Source organism: Boleophthalmus pectinirostris, unplaced genomic scaffold, assembly GCF_026225935.1.
Source record: "Boleophthalmus pectinirostris isolate CB_2022bp ecotype Guang Dong unplaced genomic scaffold, ASM2622593v1 HiC_scaffold_16, whole genome shotgun sequence".
Classification (NCBI taxonomy): domain Eukaryota; kingdom Metazoa; phylum Chordata; class Actinopteri; order Gobiiformes; family Gobiidae; genus Boleophthalmus; species Boleophthalmus pectinirostris.
Genome location: NW_026571095.1, coordinates 14,363,304 through 14,387,577, shown reverse-complemented (window position 1 = coordinate 14,387,577; position 24,274 = coordinate 14,363,304). Strand labels below are relative to the sequence as shown.

Genomic DNA, 24,274 nt, shown 5'->3' with positions numbered 1-24,274 from the left:
TTGAGGTCTACTAATTGCCCAAATCTTTTCTATATTGACATACTCCACCATAAAAAAGAAAAATCAAAGATTGAAGATCATTACAGTGTGTTTTATGTAATTTTCATCAGGCTCAGCTTCAGAACTGCCTCCCATACTTTGAAATATATAAGGAAAATGAAAGGACTTTTATCCAAAACGCATTCTTGATCATTCTGACTTAGCCTTATGTCAAACTATTCTCATTTCATAACTTCATATGGGACATTTTTTATCACAAAGGAGATAGCAGGCTTTTAGAGATACAGACACACACACACTCAACACTCACTAAGTACCTTTGTCAGTGAGAATAAGTCATATCTGAAGGAGATCGGGGTCTTAAGTATAAAGCAAAAAGGAGAAGAGGAAATGATAAAGGATTAGAGGCCTTAAAAGTGGAACATTTAAGGCGCTGGCTTTTATGTTTTGGAGATAGATTTCAGATTATTTCACTTAATGCTTTTAGGGTGGTGGTTAGAGCTTAGCATTCAGCATCATAGTAAACAGAAGGAGACAGGAAATGTGAAAAAGTTCTCAGCAAAAATCTTCTGTTACGTAATGCCCCTACTTGGCATTATAGATCCCATTTTTAAACACAGCCTCCATCCTGTAGGCAGTAGGCAGCCCTCGACCTGTTCACATGGGCCCACTCACGTACTAGAGGTATGAGTGGGATGTGGGATCGGTCTACTTCATGCAGAGGTGGACACTGACTATGTAGTGATACTCAAATCATTTAAGTATAGCCCTATTTTGTGAACATTTGCAGTGTTGGGAGTAACGCATTATAAAAGTAACGAATTACTGTAATGCATTGCTTTTGCTGTAATCCAGTAATGTAAGGCATTGCAGGAGAAACAATTGTAATATTTTACTTGGTACAAATGTCAGTAATGCATGTTACAGTGCATTTTTAACCTGGATTGAAGTATTGGGTTTTTTCATTTTTCTTTGTACAAATCACCAAAACCACCGCAATATCAGCAGCCCGAAGGTGCACTCATGTAGACCGTCGGGTAACCACGGGCGAAAGGCACAGCCGACGCCCAATCGCACTTTGTGGACACCCTGCTCCACAGGCTTGGGGTTCTCTCAGGGACAATCCTAGTCCAAGATTAGTCCTGGTTTAGTCCTTGTTTAGAACTGGTTTAGACCTGGTTTAGACCTGGTTTAGTCCTAGTTTAGTCCTAGTTTAGTCCTGGTTTAGACCTGGTTTAGTCCTGGTTTAGACCTGGTTTAGTCCTGGTTTAGTCCTGGTTTAGTCCTTGTTTAGAACTGGTTTAGACCTGGTTTAGACCTGGTTTATCCTAGTTTAGTCCTGGTTTAGACCTGGTTTAGACCTGGTTTAGTCCTTGTTTAGACCTGGTTTAGACCTGGTTTAGTCCTAGTTTAGTGCTGGTTTAGTCCTGCTTTAGACCTGGTTTAGATCTGATTTAGTCCTAGTTTAGTCCTGGTTTAGTCCTGGTTAAAATCTTGTTTAGTCCTGGTTTAGACCTGGTTTAGGCCTGGTTTCATCCTGGTTTAGATTTGGTTCAGTCCTCCTGGTTCAGTCCTGGTTCAGTCCTGGTTCAGTCCTGGTTCAGTCCTGGTTCAGTCCTGGTTCAGTCCTCCTGGTTTAGTTCTGGTTCAATCCATATATGGCGAAAAAGTTCAGCATCTTCGCTCACTGATTGTTATCTGACAATCAGCGACATTTATTTTGGTGAGAGTAACTTAAAAGTAATGCATTAGTAGTGTAATATTTTAACTGCAGTAGTATTGTAATATAACAAATTACTTTGAAATTACAGTAACATGTAACAAATAACGTACTACAGTTTTGAATTAACGTACCCATCAGTGAAATACTTAAATATGTACATGTTAGGACAACTAAAGAAACATCTAGTCTTTATTAAAAATACATCTCACGTGGGAATAGTGCAGGTTTTCTTATCTTAAATGTACGCTATGTAAGTTTTTTATTGGACACTACGTAACTGTTTGCCTACGTGGAGATGTTATTGATTTGTCTAGAATGTTCAGTGGCATTTTACTTATCTATCCTCGTGGAGACAAGCAGGCGACATTGCCAGCCCAATCTACAGGTCAGATCTGTGAAGAAGCTACCCTGTTCACAGATGGAATTCATTTTCGTTTTCAATGTTTTTTTTGAGCAACAATAATACATGTCATGGAATACATACAAGATACGCTTTTAAAGTCATAATGTGCAATACACTACCGGTCAAAAGTTTAAGAGCAAACAAATTTTTCCAGTTATTTTTCCAGTTATTTATTGCAATTCAAGTCGTGCAAGTCCAAAGAATAGTTTGAAACGGTACAGCGGTAATTACTGAATAGCCAGAGGTTAAAAAAAAAGACAAAAGAAAACAAAACACAAGTCCAAGCTCTGCCAAAACTACCTCAGGAAAAAAGAACAAGATGGTAAAGCTTGAAAACATAAAGTGTCCAGCACAGTCTCCAGACTTAAACCCCATCGAGCTGGTTTGGGATGAACTGGATAGAAGTGTGACAGTCAAGCAACCTACAAATGCCACACATTTATAGAAACTTCTGCAACAGACTTGGGAAGAAATGTTTGATTTCTGTTGTAAAAAGAACAAGCCACGAGTGTGTTCAGCTGTTATATCTGCCACAGGTGGACACTTTCATGGATCAAAAGTTTAGAATACGTTTTGGTCAACACTAAACAGCAAAAAAAATTTTAAAAAGTGTGGTGCTCTAAAACTTTTGACCGGTATTGTATTTCGGACAAAAACAATAAGATCTCCCCCAGAAAACCTCCACCAGTCGTGCAACTAATTGTTAAAATATTTTAGTAATTGGAAACAGCACCAACACTGAATCATTTGCGGATATCGGTTTCCAAATATCCTAATTTGGCATATAAATTCATGTAAATTACGGGTGGTAGTTGGCCCAGAAAGTCTCATAATATTTGAATTTATGAGTTATTCAAAGCTGTTCTGTAGTTATTTGTGGAATAAATAAGAGCTACATGACAAATTTGGATCAGCTTTGTCTTATTTTATTTTTGTATGAAGAAAATAAATGCTGTTTTCAGTCTCCGCAATGGTATCGGGAATCGGCAGATACTTAAAGCTACAGAATCGGTGAATCGGTGCGTCCCAAAATAGAAGTAGCTTTTATTAGTACATAATTGGTGGTAAAGTTGTAAGTGGCAGCTTGACTGAGTCTTAGTAGCAGTAGTAGTATTTTAACCGGTGCTGAGAATTGAGTTTTCAGGGCATTTTTGACGTGACAGATACTCTAGACTGCTGCACGCAATCCATCACCTCACACGTTCACATATTTACTAATTTAAACAAGCTAATTCATCTATAGGAGAAACTGCGCAGCCCCTAAGCCCCTAGTGTGGGAACTTGGTAAACAAATGGAGCACAAAGCGTTGGGTTCTCAAAGGGAGGATTACCAAGTCACTCTCTCACTTATTTGCCTTTTTATCTCTCCACCCCCTCCTCACTCGCACACCCAAACATCGTCAGCCAGCTCTGCTCTTTTCCCTGGTTCGCTTTCAAGATCCAATATTCATACAATGCCCGGCTCCTTTGGGTGCTTCTCACAAGACAGCTGTGTATAGCGGGGGGCCCATGCGAGATGATTGACAAGTCAGTCCAGATCGATAATTTGTCACCGAGATGCCATATTGAATTTTATAGCCGCTTCTTTTTCCTGTTTTTTTTTTTTTTTCTCCTGTCTCTGACCCCGAGAACTCAAAGCTGTTTACCAGCAGTGGAAGTTGTAATTAGACATATAATGACATAGCATGGTGCGGATTAAGGGATACGACTAATTGCTGGTTAGGGTGTAGCTGAGATTTCAAGGTTTTGTTTGATATGACTAATCATTTCTAAATGGGTGGCTGGGTGTTAGACAACTTCCGTGATGGCAAAACACGCAGAAATAATTATTCGTGTAACAGGCAGTTAAGGGGAGGATTTAAAGTGGAACTATAAGCCAGGAAATGTGATTAGTTCGTTCGATTGGACACAGCACTTTATGGTATTGATGTCTCTACAAGATCGTGCATGCTTCTTTATTTATAGGAGATGTACAATTTTATTAGACGTTTGAATCCTAGAGTAGCTGCAACACACATTTGCCTATTTCATAACAGAGTGACAGTAGCTTAGAGGCTTAACTCATCCTATTATGGGAAGGTTGGCAGTTAAATCCCATCTCCGAGCAGTGGATGTTCTTGTCATGTTCTTGGGCAAGACACTATGGCTACGTTCAGATTGCAGCCTGAAGTGACCCAAATCAGATTTTTTGCGACCTGTATCTGATCTTTCAATGACAGTCTAAAGGATACAGATGCGATTTTTTGAAATGCGACCCAGGCCATTTGGATATGTGCTCCTAAAACCGATACATATCCGATCTTTTGACTTGCAACTTCAGTCTGAACAGCCAGGTCACATTCATCCCACCTACACGTTACAAATGTACACAAAAATTCTTCTCGTCGAAAATTGTGTATGAACTCTGTGTCAGTGAAGCAGCGAAGCACATAGCAATCCCAGAACTCTTGGCTGCAACACCGCACCCACACATTCCTTTCTACGGACGTTGCTGCCACTTATCCTTTTCCTTCTCAATCTCCTCCTTAAAACAAATAAGCAGTACATGTTTTAGATCCAGGACGACAGCATCTTTAAAATGGCCAGGTGCTCAATGCTTGCATCGATGTTTAGACAACTTCCGTAAACACTGAGCACGGTCGCTGCGCGTGATGTCGTCGTGTCCTCCAGTGACACTTTTGGGGCATTTAAAGTTCACACTGGAGATCACAAAAAGGTGGAGTTAGCAATTTGGGGGCCCTAGGCGAACTTGAGATTGGGGCCCTCACTATAATGCACTGTTTTTTTTTTTGTTTTTTTTTTATATATTTATTGTCTGTGTTTCTTGAGACATGCACAATTCTATTTATTTGAATTATGGTGGATTGGAAACTTGTCTTATTAGTTTGGTCGCCTACCAGAAAACCAGAGCTGAAAGTAGTTTTATTTTTTGCTGGGACAATTACATTTTTATTTACATTCATTACATATGATTGTTTTTCTTATGATTATTGTTTAAAAGTATAATACTCTCATTTAATGTCATATTGAGACAAAATGAAATTGCTCTGAGTTCCATTAGTGGCACTGAGGGCAGTTGGTTGGGGGCCCCTCTAGGTTTGGGGGCCCCAGGCAGCCTCCTCCTTTTGCCTAATGGTAGCACTGCCTATAAGTTTAATTTAATTGGAAATGTGAAAAATCTTGCAAAAAAACTAAACGTATTTCCCCAAAAAATCTGCGTTGAGCATTAAGCCCTGCAGTCTGAACGCAGCCTTCATCCATTTTGCCTTTGATAAATGAATTGTGTCCAAAAAGGTACTAAATCTAAATTACATTTTTAAATTTAGCCACCTTTTTTACCTGATGCCCTTCCAAATGAAACCCTCTCAGATCACTACAAATCACTATAACTATGTACATCGTCCATCAGACATTTCTCAACACTTATTTTTAATCAAACCAGTGTTTCCAAAAATATCATTCATTGGCTAATACTCCTTTGAATTCCATATTGTACAAACAGACAAACCACAGTGCTGTCCCATGTGGAAAAACTGCCACATTCAAAAGCCCCTCCCTGCTGCGAAGATTATGGGAGCTTTCACACCTAATGCATTACGTGACTTTCCTCGCAGTAGAAGAATCTACAGAGGAAAATTCAGTCATGCACAGTGTCAAGGTAAGACGCTGGCTAGACTGCACATACAATAGCCTAACAACAGAATGATATCTCTCTGTAGTTTTTATACAGAGGTCTGCTCTAGTCAACACTCCCTCCATCACCCACCAAGCGAGTACCACATACAATGACCAGGCAAAAGATTAGGACCACCTGCCTTATTGGTAGTCATAGTTTTACTCTCACATCACTGAACTCGTAGCTGTAATTCCAAGCCAAAAATCTGTTCATTCCCACGTCGACAATGTTTGGAAGTAGCATTTATGACGGCTATTCAGTTTTAATTAGACGCTAACACAACCTTGGCTAGCTCTCATTCATCACTGAGTGCTGCTGATAACCTCCAGGTGTTTTTCCATTGTCACACTAAACAAGGCTGGCTTTCATATTAGGCCAACAGTGTGCATGCAGATGGATGCTGATGGCACGGGCTAAATCAACAAATGGGAGGCAATGGAGAGGAAGAATTAGTTGTGCTTTCCCAACCAAAGAGTGTCCCCTCATTACGGCCCTGCGGAGCGAGAGGAGGGCGCGAGAACACTGAAGCAAGACGCTTTAGAACTGTAAACCTATTCTCCAAAGTTGGGACACTGTGTGAACATAACACAGACTCATTAGACTCATTAGGTTGTATTAAATATTATTGGCCAATATAATCCTGTGACGTCATCTAAACCCAGCAAGTCACTTTTTGTTATTTTGGTTAAGAAAAATACAAAATGTTGTTAATGTTAGGTTAAAAGACGGACTTAATCTTAAATATACAGACCTATATATGGACTTAATCTTAAATATGAACAATATTGGATCTAAAAGTAAACAGGTAATAGCATAAGATGAAGTGTACTGTACTGCACTGTTTTCTTGTTTCTCTATGTGATTCACTGTTTTTAATTTTTACTGTAATATTTGTCTATTGCTCTTCTGCCTGTGTTACTCAAAGTGTCTTTGAGAAGAAAGAAGAAGAAAGAAAACATTAATATAATGTATTATAGGGTTGGGTGGTAATACGGGTTCCTGCGGTATCAAAAAGTAGCAACGGCATTCATTTCATTACTGTCATTTTAAAAATCCGCAGCGCATAAGGACCTAATATAATATTACATTTTATTGATACCTAAATTTGTTTGCTCAACACAAATGAATGTGTTGTTGTATTTTCAATTTAATGTGATCACGTTTTAAAACTAATAGTGTCTATAATGTTTCTTTTAACAGCGTGGGGAGATGACGTTGGATTAGTATTGTTCCGTTGTCAGATGACACTCATAAGGGAGACCAAGACAAGATGGGAAATCCAACCATGAGCGAGTTTGTGCACATTTGTTTACGTTTACAGAAACAAAACTTAAACCCACATGACTCATAAACTTGCATAAACTATAAAGCGCTGATAAAAACAGCTCTTTCCTTGTGCGCTGATGCGGTTCAACTTCTGTCGGACTAAAGGACACGACTCAGAGGATTATATGTGTTCTTCCTGTGACAAAGGATGTGTGGCTGACGGTGAGTCTGTTCTGTGCGTGTATCACATTGGAGATGGTTCATGTGAAACAGAGATTAGTCTGCAGGTCATACACATAGACCATATGCAGGTTCTTAGCTTACCAAAGTCATACTGAAACATTTTGGTAATGGTAACACTGTATACCCCGGTAAAATCCTGAGAAGGTATACCGCCCAGCCCTAATGTGCTATTATTTTTATTATTAGTGTTAGTACACAAAATATTTACTCTTTTAATCATTTGAGGAATAAAATAGCAGTTGGTTTGATTAAATGATTCATACAATAAACATTAGATCTCTTTAAGTAATATGTGACATAATGTCTGTCTATTTCGGCGTGGGGTTGGGGTGATCCATGTCAACATATCCCAAGGGAAGACTGCTCTTGGTCACTCCATACTGACATTGACTTTGGAGCGTTCTCCTTAACTGTGAAATCCTAATTAAAAAGCATGCGTCCGAAGGCTGTGATGGATGCAGGTCGGCTCTGGGGTGAGGGGTGAAGAGGACCCCTCTGTGGAAGGCTTTTGTGTTTTATCAGGCGCCCGGTGCACAGCCAAATTAGGCAGAACCCGGCCATCTGCTGAGTCTATGGGCTCTATTGTCCAGCCCTGTCCCCAGTGTCTCAAAGTGGCCCCCAAATCACGGTCAGTCCAGACCCAAAAAGACCAGGAAATATTAGGGCTTGCATGGACACACAAAATCTAATAATTATACTGTGTTAGGAAAACACACTCACTTCTACGCACTAAAATATCTAAACTACTACTAAAAGCAATGTTAGTCTGTCATCCACTACTGTTATTATAATTACAACACAGAGAAAAACACATTATCCCATTAGACAGTAAGAATTAGGCATTAAGAAAACCTTAAACCATAATAGTTTATTGACAATGATTCAGGTTTAGTAACTCCTTAATTAAAACCCTAACCATTAAAATTATTCTTACTATGGCTTTTAAATATTTCTTTATTATAAAAAGTGTAACTCAATTGGTTATCTAAAAACATAGTTCAATACGAGTAAGATTTACCCACGAAAAAAGCTACTTTCCACAACTGGGAGCCGCACAGAATAACAGAGATTTGACAAAACATCAGAACATGTGGGGTCAAAATGAAAGACTCTGCGAAAGAAGTTCTTGTGCAGCAATGAAAGGCCTTTGGGGATGAAAAAAGCCCGCTGACCAAACACATGACCTCCAGAGAAAGTGAAGGTGAAGAAAGCAGACAAAACAAGCTCTGAATGGGCCAGGACAGAAAGTGCCAAATAATAGGAGTATGGGGCTTTAGAAGGACCCCGTGTGCGCTGGCTTTTTCTATGATGTGTGAACAAAACTGGCCAGATTCCCAAGCTTCATTAGAGAGGCTGCATGCGTGTTTGGGTGATTATCAGCACACTGTTTGGACCTTCTATTCACGCAGTCATTGTTAGGGTCATGCTCTTTCTTCAACCATCCTGCCTTAAACTCCATGGAAACCCACATATTCCCCTCACTGATATTGTCCTTTTGCATAAAATGGAACGAAGCTACAGAAAGAGACAGATACTTGCTTAATTGGGTTTCAAGGTGACTTAGTAGATAAAGGTTGGGGGAAGAAATTTGTTTGTAGCCACACATGAATGCGTCAATTTAACTAGAGTAAAATGTGTGGAACAGAAAAGCAGACAAGGCCAAATGGACTGGAATTGGATTTAATAGCTGTAGGCATCTTTGTGCAGGGTGTGTGCCGGGAGCTTTTAAGAGTAGCATTTTATTAGGTAATCACAAAAATAGATGACAAAATAATACAAAATGTAATCGTTTTGTTTTGTTCACATTTCGCAGGAGGCGGAGTTCTTTGAAAGCACATTAATTTATTCACAGCAGTGTTATAGTCTTATAGTATCTAGTATGCTTTGAACTACTAGTTGTAATGAGATAGGAAAGATTTCAAAGGTAGTCATCCGGACACTGTTTTTGAAATCGAGATGTTTTGATTTTCAGTCTGAAGGTACTGGCCTGAGAAGCTAGATCTTATACTTCCCTGAGCTAGATAAGTCCGTCCCTAATTTAAAAAACAGTGGCCAAATGACTCCCTTTGAAACCTTTCCTACCATGGACGAATGAAGGAAAACACTAAATGAGCCCTGTTTGTCAGATAAAGGAATTACGTTTGACTGCTCCCTTTTTATCAGTCCATGGTTACTTGGCAAAATGTACACACAGTCAATCCTCCTCTACTGTGACTGGAGTAATTCAAAATATATATGAAAAGAAAGACAAGACAATAAGAAATCACACATTAAAATCACAATACAAACAAATCAAACTCATAAAGTAGTAAGGAAGAGTGCAGAATAAAAACAAAAACAAAACATGTCATATGTATGGCTAAACTGTTTTGAGCCTGGATTTAAACAACGTCAGAGTAGAGGCCTGTCTCACATATTCAGGAAAACTGTTCTAGGCTTTAGCTGCATAAAACTGAAACACTCACTCCCCGTTTGGTCCTGACTCTGGGCACCAGCAGGAGGCCGGTCCCTGAGCTCCTCAGAGTGTGAGATGGTTCACATGGCATCAACATGTCAGACATGGACTTTGGTGCTAGGCCACGGAGAGACACAGAGCTGCTTTAAAGTCTATTCTCTGAGCCACAGGAGCCAACGCAGAGACCTGAGCACAGGATGATGGATGAATGGTTAGGTGTTAAAAACAGGGTAACTAAATGACTAAACACTGATTGCAGAGATCTGATATGCTCTGTAGGTTTACATAATGCCATAAGTTGCCATAAGATAAACTTTGGTTGCAAGTGTATCATCACTATAAAGTTAGTGAAGTTTTACAAAAGTTGTGGCTCTTATTGATTACACACAACTTTTGCAATGAAGCAGTATATTTACCAACAATGACAACAATACATTTTAAGTTGCATGGTATATTGGGGTTTATTAGGTTTAAGACCAGGGTTAATATTGTGATGAATGGGCCTGGGACACTGCATTTAACATTTTAATAATCCACGCATGGAGGAACTAATACTTTGTGCTGAGCGTGTCGCAGCGATGTGTGTGCGATGTGCTGGGGCCCCATGATGCTCGCCATTAGACAGGAGTAAGGCGGCCATGATGAATCGGCACTTAGCCCAGGGAAGCGCACTTGCTCAATGGGCTGTGAATCTCCCGCTGCCACTGTCAGCCTCCAGAATGTTAAATAAAGTTATTTGAATATTTGTAATATTAATGTGCCAGCGTGTCAAAAACCCACTGAAGCTCGGCGCTGAGAGGAAATATCTGGAGATTGGGTAAACCTATAGGGCCACTGTAGTGAAGAATTACATAAATACTCAACCAAAGTAAATATATTGGAGTGCTGGGGTGAATTATGGTTGACAGGCAGGCAGAGGGAACGCAGAGGGTGAACAGAAGTTGAGGTGTTCCAAACAAAACTTTTACATTAAACTATGCATAACCTCATGTCTAAATATGTGTATTTCGAGAAATTCTTGAGTATTTTTCAAAACCTACTCTGAACATATAGAGTAGAACACTAAGACTTAGTAGTATGGGTTCTATTGCACAAACTTGACTCTTGTGAGCTTTAAACTATGTTAGAATGTTGTTACCTCCTCAGACATATCTGGAGTTGTGTTTTTTTCATTCACACCCTTTATTATTAGTCTGTCTACTAGTGTTGTAGAACTCGAGACCAGTCTGGCCTCGAGATCTTTTTTTTTGTGTGGTCTTGGTCTCGTCTCAGACTCGACCGTATTTGGACTCAGTCTTGTCTCAGTCTTGAAGGCGTTTTGACTCGGTCTTGTCTCAGTTTTGAGGTCTGACACTCAACTAACTGTAAAATACAAATAAATATCATAAATTACAAAGATGGTCTCGATTTGGTCTCGGTCTTGTCGGTCTCAGCCTTTAAAGTCTCGGTCTTGTCTTGGTCTCAACGCTCAGAGGTCTTGGTCTTGATTAGTGTGGTCTTGACTACAACACTGTCTACATCTCCAAAGCTCAAAATTAACTGTTCCACCTTGTGATGTCACAAAGCTGTAGTTTTCAAGTTAACAGCTACCTTTTACCTTTAATTCAGTAGAGATTGGCAGTTCCAGGGCTGAAATCATCCAAAAGTCTAATGACGGTGTTGTCTGTTTGAGAGAAGAACTCAGCCTAAATATTCAGAGTTTGTGTGTTAAACATGTGTGAATGAAACAAAACACAACTCCAGGTATGTTTGAGACGAGAAAAATAAATGACTAAAAAACATAATTCAGAAATGAGCGTAATATGGGCCATTTAATTTACAGTCTACATTATATAGAATGCAGCGAAATAGTTAAACGAACAATAAATGGTATAAATGTATAATAAAAGCATAAATAGTACATTACCATTAAGGAAAATACCTCTGAGAAAGGATTTGTAGGATGGCTGCCTTGAAAGTGTTGGCAAAGTTTCGGTTCAGTCTTTGAAACACTGTAGGCCTTCGGGCTTATATTTCTTTTACTGTCGTTGATAATAAAATGTTGACGATAAAAAGTATTCAAATCCATTGTTTTGTTCTCGCAACTTTGAGGCAATTAGCCGCGGATCACTTTGGAGTTTTAAACATCTGAAAAATTATCCTAGCGGGGCGTTTATTGACTTGTAAGGCACATTAAAATGATCCATGATAATAATAGCGAAATAAAACGTAGCTTGAAGAAAAGCTAAGTAACCAAGGTGATTGCATAAATCACTCAGCGGGATACCAGAACATTGAGAGTGCATGACGACTCAGAGCAAAGTCACCAAATCACTGTTTTATTAGCTGACAAGGACACGAGCTATCCCAGACGTTGCGGTGGTGGAGGTGGCGCGTAGCTATTTGGAATTGTCTATGCTCCATTTAACAGCAAGGTAATAAAATATTTAGCTAGCTGCTTACATAGCCATAGGGGAGAGCGAGAGGGAGCGCGCATCCGGAGATCGAGGGTTACCCAAATGGATGGTGTGGGAGCTAGGGAGATGCTAATGACACGGGCACGCTAGCATATACAGAAGGGCTCAACATGGTCTGACAATGCTAACTGGAACAGCTAGCAGCACACAGCACGCGCCCAGAGATTAATTAGCGACGTATTGATTGGGGGAGAGCAATCAGGCTGAAGTGGCTCAAATACACAAGCGTCTCTGCGCTCTGAGGGTGCAATGAAATCGCTCTTATACATCCAATTAACTTAACTTTTCAATATCACTATACAATTATGTCAGCGCCTATGAAAAACTCTCCATAAAGATTAACAAGCCATTATAATTAATAGACAGGCGCTGGGTTATGCTAGCTCGTCATGTTAAAGACCGCATAAAGCTGATGTAGTTACAGGCGCACAATATGTCTTGGGAATAAATCTACCTGTGTTTCTCAGACTGAATCAACAATATCTGCACAACTGCTCAATCTACTCAAATACAGACATTGCACAGAAAAGTGAATTTCTGTCTCATGAAATGCATAATTTATATTAATATTTTTATATAACTCTCTAACTCTTTTCCACCTTCAAGGCGCTCTTAACGCCTTATATCAAAGAACCACTCCCATTCACACAAACATTCATACACCAGTGTATGTAGCCACTGGGGGCAAGGTGGGTTAAGTGTCCTGCCCAAAAGCACAACAACAGCGTTCATTTGTGGGAGCACAGACTGTATAAAAAAGTGGACTAAGCGAGTGTCACCCATAGTGTCCAGCACAAGTCCCAGGGTTTCAAAATGGCCGCCCATTCAAGTCAATGGGCCGAGTTCAATAGAGCATGACTCCAGATTAGCCTTTAGCCCGGCGAAGTACTTCCGGTGGCTCATGCGCAGTAGTACTCTTTTCTCAAGTTGACCAATCAAACTGAGAGAAGCTAAAGCGGAGCAGAGCTAACGATTATAAAGAGTTTTTTAAGGCAACTGAAAGAAAAAGTTTATGATATAGAAATAGGTAAAAATCACCACAAAATCCAACATTTTTGAAAGTTGTAGGTGCCCTGTTAGCCGAACACGAGGCGTTTGTGATTACATTGTGCTCTATGAGAAAAATTCTTTCTTGGCTCGGGGGATTTTTTCCGCTGAAGTACCAGTGAGTGACCACTATGTCAACTGGAGGCAGCTACAAGCAACAATACCCTATCCAGTTATTTTAATAGATCCATGGTTCAGTGCCACTAAAATGAAGCTCGCGATGCTAACGGTTACAGGAGTGAACTGGGAGCCAGGCTCTATATTATGAACAGGATTTTTTTGACAAACAAAATAGTGAGAAAAAATAAATAAATTATGTAGAGTGGGTTAATACGAACATTTTAAGACCAAAATGACGATGCTCACATCATCAGTCACAGAGAGAGGGACAGCAATATTCCAAAGTAAGTCAATGGGAGCCAGAGTCAGAAGGAGCCAGAAGAGCCCAAATGCAAACTTTCTATTTGGAAAGTGGCGGCTAGCATGTTAGCTATGTCCATTTATATCATTTATATACAGTCTATGTGTGGGAGCTGGAATTGCACCACCAACCTGTGGCTTCAGTTGATCTGACTGCCCTGCCAGTGATGTTTATGTCAAGGGTGGGATTCGAACCAACAACCTTCGGATCAGTGGAAAATACTCTACCAACTGAGCTACTGTCGCCAATTTTGCAAAAAAAATAAAAAATAAAAGTCGCCAAAAACTTTTTAGTGGAAATAAATCATAAAAACGACCAGTTCTATTCTGTAATAGTGTTTAAACTTACACTCTACAACGCAACAGTCCAACAGTCACTCAACAAGTTCCATTTAAAACTCTTAAACCTTTCTAAGTGGTCCATGAAGGGAACTGTGCTAATGGCCAATTACTTGTTAGTGAATGTATGGGCTTATAATTTATTGGCTGCTCACACTTGCCATACAGAAGTACTACAGAGTGGAACTTTCCTCTTTAAATAATTGATAACTGGTCTAAGTCTGTATGCTAAATGATGGCTTAGTAATTGCTCTAATAGCAGAGGCTTCTCACTGGACACAGATAAAAATCCTTCTTTGTCTCCAGAGAATATGCCAATAGAGAAAGATTTTTTACATGGCTTGCAAGTTCTTTTTATATATATGAAAAAGCAGCTGTAGGTTTCTTAATAAAACATTTGACTAAACTTTCACAAGAAGCACAGGGAAATGTTGAAGTGTAAATGTGAAACTGTAAGAAATTGAATTTTCTCTGTACGCACAAAGATGAGAGGTTTATGGATTCTGGAAAAAATACTTACAAGTACAAGTAAGATATTTTGGTGTGAGGATGCAAAATAAAGAAAAGAAAATTCGTAATTGTTGGAAAAAAACAAAAGAGAAAACTAAAAATCTATTGTAAACACCTGAATTGCAACATGGGATGAACTAACAAACAATGAAACAATAGAAGTTCAAAATTATATTAAAATCAGAAAGAAAATGTTAGTCTATATATCTGCCAGCATGACTCACAAAGGTTCTTCTTCTGTTCTCAACTTAATTTACCATGCAAGGAAAACAGCTATATGGAGACAGTAATGTGAAATGAAATGACCTGTGAATATTATCAACATTAGAATGAGATGAAATAAGCACTTAAAACATTACGTCGAATACATTAACTCGCACCTTTAAAGTAATTCCATTAGTGAAGCTTTCAGTGGGTGGGCTCTGGGTATACAGTAGCCACAGCCAGATATGTGCCACTGTTATAGTATCTACTTTATTGATCAGCTTCAGTCAATCTTATCGGCGCGCCACACATTTCAACACCCAAAGCTCTGGAGGCAGCCCGGCCAATAAGGAGTCATGCAAAAAGTCCCCAAGTCACCATATTATCGGCACAACCTTGGGCGCGCTTTGGCTTTGTGAGCATGTGGGATGGTAAGGAGCGATAGAGGACAGATGGGTGAGAGAAGGTGACCAAGGAAAATCCAGGCAAGGCTTTTTTTATTCACTGTATTGAAACCCCGATTGCAAAAGTTGGGACACAGACGTAAAAATAAACAGTAGAAAAGTAAATATTTCGGTAGTTGACAATGTTGCGGAATTTTACACATGGAACTAATTTGTACTTTTTGCTAAATTGTTTTTTGTAAGTGTGTTTAGCCATGAATGAATACTGCAAATTCTGGTTTGGGGCTGGGTGAGACTACGATTATTAATATTGGAAAACAGGGTCAAAGTTTCAGCAAGAAATTTCGTATTTGCAAATGACTCCACTATTAAATTTGGTAGTAAATTCATTCAAATTTTGTAGTAAAAATAAAAATCTACTTTTTAAATGTATTCCAGTCAAATTCAAGTTTACAAGTTGCAACAATCTGTTATACAAGAATGAAATGACTTGCAGAAATATTGTTTATTGTGTATACAGTCTATTGCGCGATATTGAATTGAATGTATACTTGTCCCATCTATTTCTGAATCTATTTCTGAATTGAGGTGCGCCTATTCTTCTGAACTTTCAATGCACCGTGCTGCGCAGCATCAAACCTCTCGCCATCTGCAAAGTAGGCTACACAGACGGCACCGTTCGCTAAAGATTAAGAATCAATGCTAATACGCCTTTGTAGAGAGACCGAGGTGGGTACGATCAAGGGAGATGGGGGCTTGTCGCGCTCAACAAAAAGCAAGAAACACAATCAGATCAGCCTCAAATGGTGCAGAAAAACTGTGATCCAAGGTACGCAGATGTCTTGTTATACCATACGCAAGCCCAAAATAAAACTCATTCATGTGGTGTGATGTTTTTGTACTGTACGAAGTCCATCAATATCAAACAGTGGAAGTGAAAGCAAAGAGTGCGAGAAGTGATACAAGTAGCACTTAAGACAGAATAGGAAGACATGTTTGACAAAGAGTTGAGATGTGGCAGCTTTTATAGGGACGATTCATTTACATTCTTGTTACAATAGACAGGGCATTAAAGGAGATGTACATGGCTTCTTTCATGGAATAAAGCAGAATTGGTTTTGAGATATATTGTAAAAGCAGCTCTTCTGGGTCAAAATAAGACTGCTGCATGCTGTCTGTATCTAATCTAAATGTGCTGTTTGCATGTTAGTTGTTGTTAGAATTACAGCGAAGGATATAAATCGTTGGACTGAATTATTATAGAATGCTCGTAATGTGTTAGGAATGTGAGGAACAACCATAGAAGTATAATAAGATGAACCCAAGATGGCATTGTGTTGTTTTCAATGGCCTGTGAAATTGGCATAAAATGACAAAAAAGTCCACGCACTTCTAACTTTTAGGTGCTTTGAGATAATTTGTTTTTTTTAAAGGCTTTGTGAAAGCTGTGGATGCCCTGTCAGTCGAATATGGGTAGTTTGATTTCACAAAAAACGCATTAATAGTTTAGATTTTGGATCGGAATGAAAATTATGGATCGTCAAAACCAAAAAGACTTTAAAAGCTTTGGTTACTCACCGCGGCATACGTTCCCATTGTCCGGCTCAAATCCAGCCTTACACGTGCAGCTCCCAATAGGCACCATCCACTCTCCATCTCCATTACAGTACAGCTTTATAGGGACATCCACTTCTTCAGAATTGGCTATGCACATCCCTCTGGCGATGACCAGCGAGGTGCTCTCTGCTCCCGTCATCGTCTCGGGAAAAATGGCAAAGTTTTGGACCACGCTCGGGCACTTCTTATAAAAAACTCGGACAGACAGAAGTGACATGCACGCCCCATAGTCCTGAAAAGCTAAGTAGAAACCGTTTTTCGACAAAGGCCCGAAACTTCGTACCTCTGAGTTAACTTTCATAAGTCGTCCACCAAAGTCCACCTGGGAGAAGCTCTCGTCTGCTGCTATCGTGTCCACTTTCAGATAAGGAGCCTCCATCCAAAATGCAGTTCCTTTGGTGGCTATTACAGCGTCCGTCTCATAGTAGTAAAGGTTAAAGGTCTCTTTGCAGGACCCTGGGACGTTGGGTATGGAGCTACAGTCCCGTACTGTGAAGCGGATCTCCACGTAGATGCGCTGTGCTCCCCGTCGGTCGATGAAGGTGGTGAGGAGCCAGTTGTTTTGGCTGGGCTCAAACACGTTACACACCTGGTAAGTCCGGATGGTGTTGAGGTTCTCGTCGTAGCCGCTCACCTCCTCCCACTGGAAAAAAAAGAAATAGGTTAGTTGTATGAATTTGAATTACCCAAATCTAGTTTATGTATATACCACATTTTACAAACAAAGCAGTTTCCAAAGTGCTGCAGAGATCATAAAAAGAAAACAACGCAAAGTATAATTGCTAAATATTTGATCATACAAGTCCTAAAACAATAAAAACCAGCATAAAATCAAATAAAGCAACAATAATGGCTGCCTATCTTACGTTGTTAGCCGGACAGTTAATCCATTTATTGCTAGTTGTGGATCAGGAACACCTCTTTAATGGAAAATGATTATTTACCACGCACCCATTCACACACACATTCATACACCAGTGTACGCAGACACTCACCATTCTACCATCATGTTTATGTTAGGAGTAGGGATGGGCATTCAATTACATTTTCTTAATCGATCGTTGGGAGAATTAACAATTGATTTTTGATTAATCATTAATGTTTTATATTAAAATTATCATCATATTACTATTACTAATCTGCATAAATAAACTCAACTTTAAAACATATAAACCATAACCACTATAGAGCCACAACAGCCCGTTTGACATTATAATGTGTTTAATGCAGCTTTGACACATTTGTTTACGTCTTAGAGAAATGAAACTTAAAACCACACGGCTCATTTGCATCAACTATAAGTGCCAAACAAAACCTGCTCTTTCCTTGTGCGCTGAGTGTTCTCTTTGTGACAGAGGGATGTTGATGATGATGATGGTGAGTCTGTTTTGTGCATTGGAGATGGTTCATATTTTCAGAGATCATACGTGTGCAGGTTTAGTGCAGCTCTTTATTTAACAGTCATTTCACTCACTTTATTTATGTTGGCCACTTTATTTATTCTGGCTACTGTTGTGATAAAGACTGAAAAGTGTTTGTCTTTTGGACGCATGCGCACTCAACTTTATGTTCTGATACTGTGTATACATGCACCATGACGAAACCAGGATATTCAAAAAAGCCGATCATACTGATGAGCATGTGTCCGTGTCATCTCCAAGGAGGTGCCAGAGCCGAAACGTGGGACCGCGAGGCCACATCTCCAGTGTTTGAGCTGTAGGACGCAGTCTCGTCTCCGTACACTACACTACGCTCAGCAACCTACATTCGGTTTGTCGATTAAAAATCAATCATGCGCATCCCTAGTTGGGAGCCAGATTCGAATTGCCAACCTTCAGATCAGAGGATGAGTGCTCTACCATGTGAGCTTCTGTCACAGTCATGATGATGAGAAATATGTATGTTTATGTTTATGTCAAGTTCATTTAATTCACTTACACACACACAAAAAGTACAATATCCTATTTCAACAACTGATTATGCAAGAAGCATAAGGCAATATGTATTCCCATTTTACACAGTACTTTTTTATCGAGATAAAGCATGCTAATGTGAGTTAAGCTGCAGAGAATTTGTACTCTGATTACCAAACTCCCAGAGGCCATGTATCGGAGTCGACATCCTGGATTAATACAAAGATTTCACTGGCCAGACTTTGGAGCTTATGCATCCACTGAGAATAAACAATTGTCCATCTTTTCTCTGAGCCATAAACAAATTCTTAAAGAGGAAAAAACACCACTTACTCCTGCTCTCACAGCTGTAGTTTGTGCATGCCACTGTTTAAGGACAAACCTAGTAATTACTTTGGATGTTGCTGAGCAGAACCGCCGCTGAGTTATGAAAATAAGGTGTGTGACAAATTCAAGATTATAGGCTGCTGAATAACAATTAGAGTGAAAGGATTGCTAGTGTGAGTTAGCCAAAGCAGGTTCATGGGAGTACATTAGCATGCAGACTGCACCAAGATACAGTGGCGGCCTTCACTGGCAGGTGTGACCCAGAAAGTATGTTGGATGAGCATCAGGAAAAACCCCAGGGTATTAACTCAAAAACATGATGGAAATGTGCTTTGGGCTGGATTCAATGAGAACTGCTGGAGAATATTCACTAAAAGGGAAAGATATCTAGCAAATTGTAAGAAGAGCATGCAGGTGTTTTAGAAGTTACAGTCTACAGCAATTTTGTTAGGCTATGTACAAATTCATAATGGAAAAATATAGATGTACTGTTTCATAGGATCTATAATAAACTCCTTTCACATCTTTATAAGTCCTCCCCTGTTGCTCTATCAGACGTAATATATAACACACAAGACCATGTGTCTCGTCACTATTCCCTAAAGGGGCTAGTCACATTACATTAAGTATGATTAGATGTATTTTTTATGCTATAGCTACATTCATGTTACTGAGATTGCGGCAAAGAATATTATAACTATGAATATTGAACATTTTATTTATTTATTTTATCCTATAATATGCCAAATTAACTCTTGTGAGCTTTAAGCCATGTTAGAATTGTCACACTTCTGCTTTTTGTTTACATGTTTATCCCCAGTCCAGCTCCATTTCGCAGCCTGTTCCAGTCCTTCTTTTGCTACCTCCCCCTTTTTCCTTCATCTGCAACTTTGGAAAGATGCAATTACAGCTTCCCAGGCCCAGTTTTCTTCATCTAAATGCCATTGTAGCGTTCCATTATGTTCATCTAATCAACAGTTACATCCATACCTCAGTTTTCATCATTTCCCCACTGACGCACAACTCCGAGCACACTGTGTACATGCGATTAGAAGAGATGAAGATGCCAAATTCAAGATGATTCCAAACAGCACATACGTATGCATTCTTCATTTTACCGCTGATCACATTTACTTCAATGGGTTTTATCGCAGTCGGTTTTAATCGATCCATCTTAGACGAGCCCGTTGTCGGTAACTACACCGGAAGTTGTAATCGCATGTTTCCAAACGTCTTCCTGGTTTGTGATGTAAGCGTGAATACAGCCTATTCCCTAATCATCCTAGAGTAGTGTATATAAACTCCTCCTGCTCGTTCAGTCTTTGCTGAATTGTTGACCAGTCTAGAGAAACTCTCCAGTTCTGTATCTGAGCAAATCATGTTGTTGGCGTTGTGCATTCTGTATTAGCTGATTCTGAATTATTCTCTGTTTGAGCTTCTTTCTGCATTCATACTCAGTTGTTTTCTGTTTGAGATTTATTTATTTTTGTTTGTTTGGATATTTAAGTTCATATAATAAAGACATATATTCTTTAGGTGTTTATCAGCCTGATTTGAGGACACTTTCTGTTTAACTGAACTAAGATTTCGTTGCCTGTATTTATTTTTTGTGTTGTTTGCCTGTGTGATAAGAATACAGTGTCCTCCTGAAAAACATACCTGGAGATGTGTGAATGAAACTAAACAAAACTTTGAGTTATCCTGAATTATTAGTCTGTCTACATCTCTAAAGCTCAAAATTCTCTGTTCCACCTTGTGATCTCATGAAGCGCCAATTTCCAAGTTAACAGCTACCTTTTACCTTTTGTTTAGTGGAAATTGTACATTCCAAGACTGAAATTATCCAAATGCTTTTAGTGAGCATGTCTGGAGTTTAAAAACACAGTGGCATCCTTCCTGTATTACAACGTGACATCACAAGCTGTTTTCTTTTTGAGAGAATTCTGCTTAAATTTACAGGATTTGTGTGTTAAACATGTATGAATGAAACAAAACACACCTCGGGGTATGTTTTTTGATGAGAAACATTACAACATAAATCAGAACATAGTGTAATATGGGCCTTTTAAGGTTAATTAAAATAAATTTTTTGTTGTATATGAGGAAAGAATTACAATGACTGCTCTGGCAACAGTGTAGTATCCAATGAATGAACCAAACCAGCGCTTTTTTGTATTTTGTATAACCTCTTTATGGTATTGTAAAACTTTTGAACAAAAACAAGTCATTTAAGTGAGAGAGCGAGTTCAGCTGGTAGTATAAGGAGGAAGACCCAGGGGGCGCTGTGACGGTGGCGACATGATGAACGAGTTTACAGAAATCCGAGGTGCAAATTAAAGCTCCCTATGAGCCCCCTCTGCCCAGCTACACCCTCCCCCCCTCCTCCCCCTCCACCTCTCTCCTCTCGTCTCCGCTCCATAATGACCATTCATCAGCATTACAGAAACCTGTCCCTTTCAGCGCTGCCTGTTCATTAATACAAGCCAGGCCTGAGCTCTGGCGCTGCAGCCTATAGGAGGGGGTCCTCACAGCCCCTCGTCTAGTCAAATGACCACCATCTTTCACGCGGCGCTCTGGCCCGAGGCATCTTTCATAATGCCCGTTGTAAAAATCTGTCCGGAGACTCATTGGCGCGTGTGATAATGGATTTTACTTTTTACTTTTCAGATCTTGTGTCTCCAAAGTGTCAAAGATAAACCAAGCTTGCAGGTGCCCGGTCAAATCAGCAGCTGGGAAGTAATCTTCTATTAGGTTTCTGAATTCATCTGTGGTTAGAGTCAATCCATCAGTTTGAATCTGGCATCGTGCGGTGTATAATTTACCGCTTTACGGATCACATGTTGATTTCATGATTGTTATTTGAATATTGAACGATTTAGACCACAAGACAAATTGTACTGTTCGGTTACTGTCCCTATTGTTCAGTCAATGGAGTTTATTAGTCTTAAAAATAAAAAAAAAAAAAAAAGACTACCAAATATTACTTTAAAAAGATGAATGGTTCTTTCTTAATGTTACTATATATGGTCTTACACTAGTTCTGATTAAGCTTAAGCTCATTCTAAAGCTGTTGAAAATGGTACCATATTGCCCTGTTAATGTAATTTTTGTATTGATACTTGCTCAAATGAGTATCTAGTTTTGATACTAGTTTTAATATCAGATTTTCTAAACCCATTTCAACCCTCTTAACTAAACATTTGTACTATCTACCACCTTGTCTCTACTACTACTAAAAATCCTATTGATAACTGAAGAGAGAAATGTTGTTTAAAGATTGTAAATGCAAATGAATGGAGCAACAGTAACTGAATTTAGTGCTTCTTTCAACGTGCTATAAGAAAATCTGGACATTAAGATTCATGCTACCTCCCCACATCACTTATGTATATTAAATCCCATCTCTGTAGCACTATGGCAGACGTGACCCAGAGAAGAGGGCACAAATGAAGGCATCACGGCCTGTCACCTCTCTGATAATGGGATCCTCTGGTCACCCAGTCCATTCCATCTTCAAGGACCACATCAAATAACACGACTTAGACAAGTGCCAATTTATTGAGTCTCTATAGATTATGGATGTGCTTGGCATGTATCATTCACTATATCTCAAGGTGAAGCCAGTGCAGTCAACCTGATGTAAATTTATAGTGGAGCACGAGCAGAGCATTAGCAATAGGAGACAACTGAATGTGTACATCTCTCTACATGGATTAGTCTTAGTATAGCAGCTTAGTAATGCTACCATATATTGATTTGTTTAGTTGTAGCACTGGGTAGTTTCCTTCATCTTATTTCTGGTTGAGGCTGTAGAGTCTGCTCCACTAACTACCAGTTTTAAGCCAGATAAACTCTGGCAACAATAATAATAAGGTTTATTGCCATTGGCAGTGAACAAAATTCACAAACTATGAACTTGCTACGGCATTTTGTTACAGTAAAATAAAAATAAGGGCATGCATTAAAATGGAAAGGTGAAAAACAGATCTACTGTGATATACAAATACAAAATATACAGTGTGGTCAACTAACAGGCCAAGACATGTTATGAAAGTAAAATAGAACATAGTAAGGGTTAGGGGTGTGCAAAAATACTGAAATATCCAAATATCATATTGTTTAATTTGATCATATAGTATCGATATTGTTGGCTGCTGTATAGATATATCATCAAGAGTAATTATAGGTATATTTTACTAAATTATTTTGTGTAAGAGCTATAATCATGTTGACATTTTCACTGTTTTGAAGAGTAAAATGGATGTTTTTCATATTAAGTTGACGTAAACGAAAGTTGTATCAAAAAACGTATCATATCAAGGCCTAGGTATCGTATCGACAACTTCTTAATAATACCCAGTCCTTGTTAGAAGTTAGGGTTAGCGTCTTAGTTAAGGAACACTTAAGGCTCCTCCTCTCTTCAAATTACTCTAACACCGGATCTGCTGACCCGGCCTGACCAGTCCTGACCTTTGACCTTGGACACAAAGGTGACTGAGAAGTGCAGTGTAAATGTTGCTGCAGCAAAGCTTGAATTTCCCTTGGTATCAATAAAGGCATGGATAAGTTTAGTTATTATAAAGTGTTACCGAAAAGAAAAGAAAGACGTTTCACAACAAAGTCAGTCCACGCTGGCTCATTTGAAATAATATATTACTTCATGCAAGCTGCTATCTAACCTCATGGCTTTACTCTTAATAGTTTGGCTTATCCCATTAATATGAGTTCATCTTCCAACTCTTACTTTGCTCATAACTCTCTGTGGTCATCGTGTGTGTCATTACAGCCTCAGTGTTACGGGCATCAGCGCTGAGACGGAGCAATAGATTCACCAAGAGCCGAGTGTTTGCCATAACGACCGACTGTAGTTCACATAGCCAAGACCAGGAGGAGCTATAGAGCGCGAGTGATGGATCATATAAAAATACAGTGGAATATGCCGCCAGCAGTGCCTCCGTCCCCTCTGCCTGAGCTCCATGCCATCAAGCCATCGATACTGAGTCCTCATAAAGGCCATTCATCACATTGATCTCCTGCCATTATCCTCACTGGCTAAAATAACACAGGCTCCTCTCATATGGACACAATGCAGGGACCGGGGCCTACAGCATCAAGCGGAGAGCAGAGGGGACAGAAAGAGGCCAGATCAATAAGCTGACAGGGCGCACCTCTCCAAACATGAATGTTACATCTATGGACAATGACAAGGGGGAATGGGCTCTCCACAGCGGGCTATACAAGTGGACAGGAGCAGAGCTGATTTCTGTCCAG

At 39.4% G+C, this 24,274-nt stretch overlaps 1 protein-coding gene across 2 annotated transcripts in view; it reads right to left on the bottom strand.

Annotated features, from left to right (window-relative positions):
* LOC110159937 (ephrin type-B receptor 1) overlaps positions 1 to 24,274 on the bottom strand; it is a 282,975-nt gene that overhangs the window by 150,563 nt on the left and 108,138 nt on the right. For both annotated transcript variants that reach the window (XM_020924537.2, XM_020924544.2), the window contains exon 3: positions 16,725 to 17,406. In XM_020924537.2, coding sequence (XP_020780196.1) covers positions 16,725 to 17,406 — 682 coding nt within the window. The remainder of the gene's footprint in view (positions 1 to 16,724; positions 17,407 to 24,274) is intronic.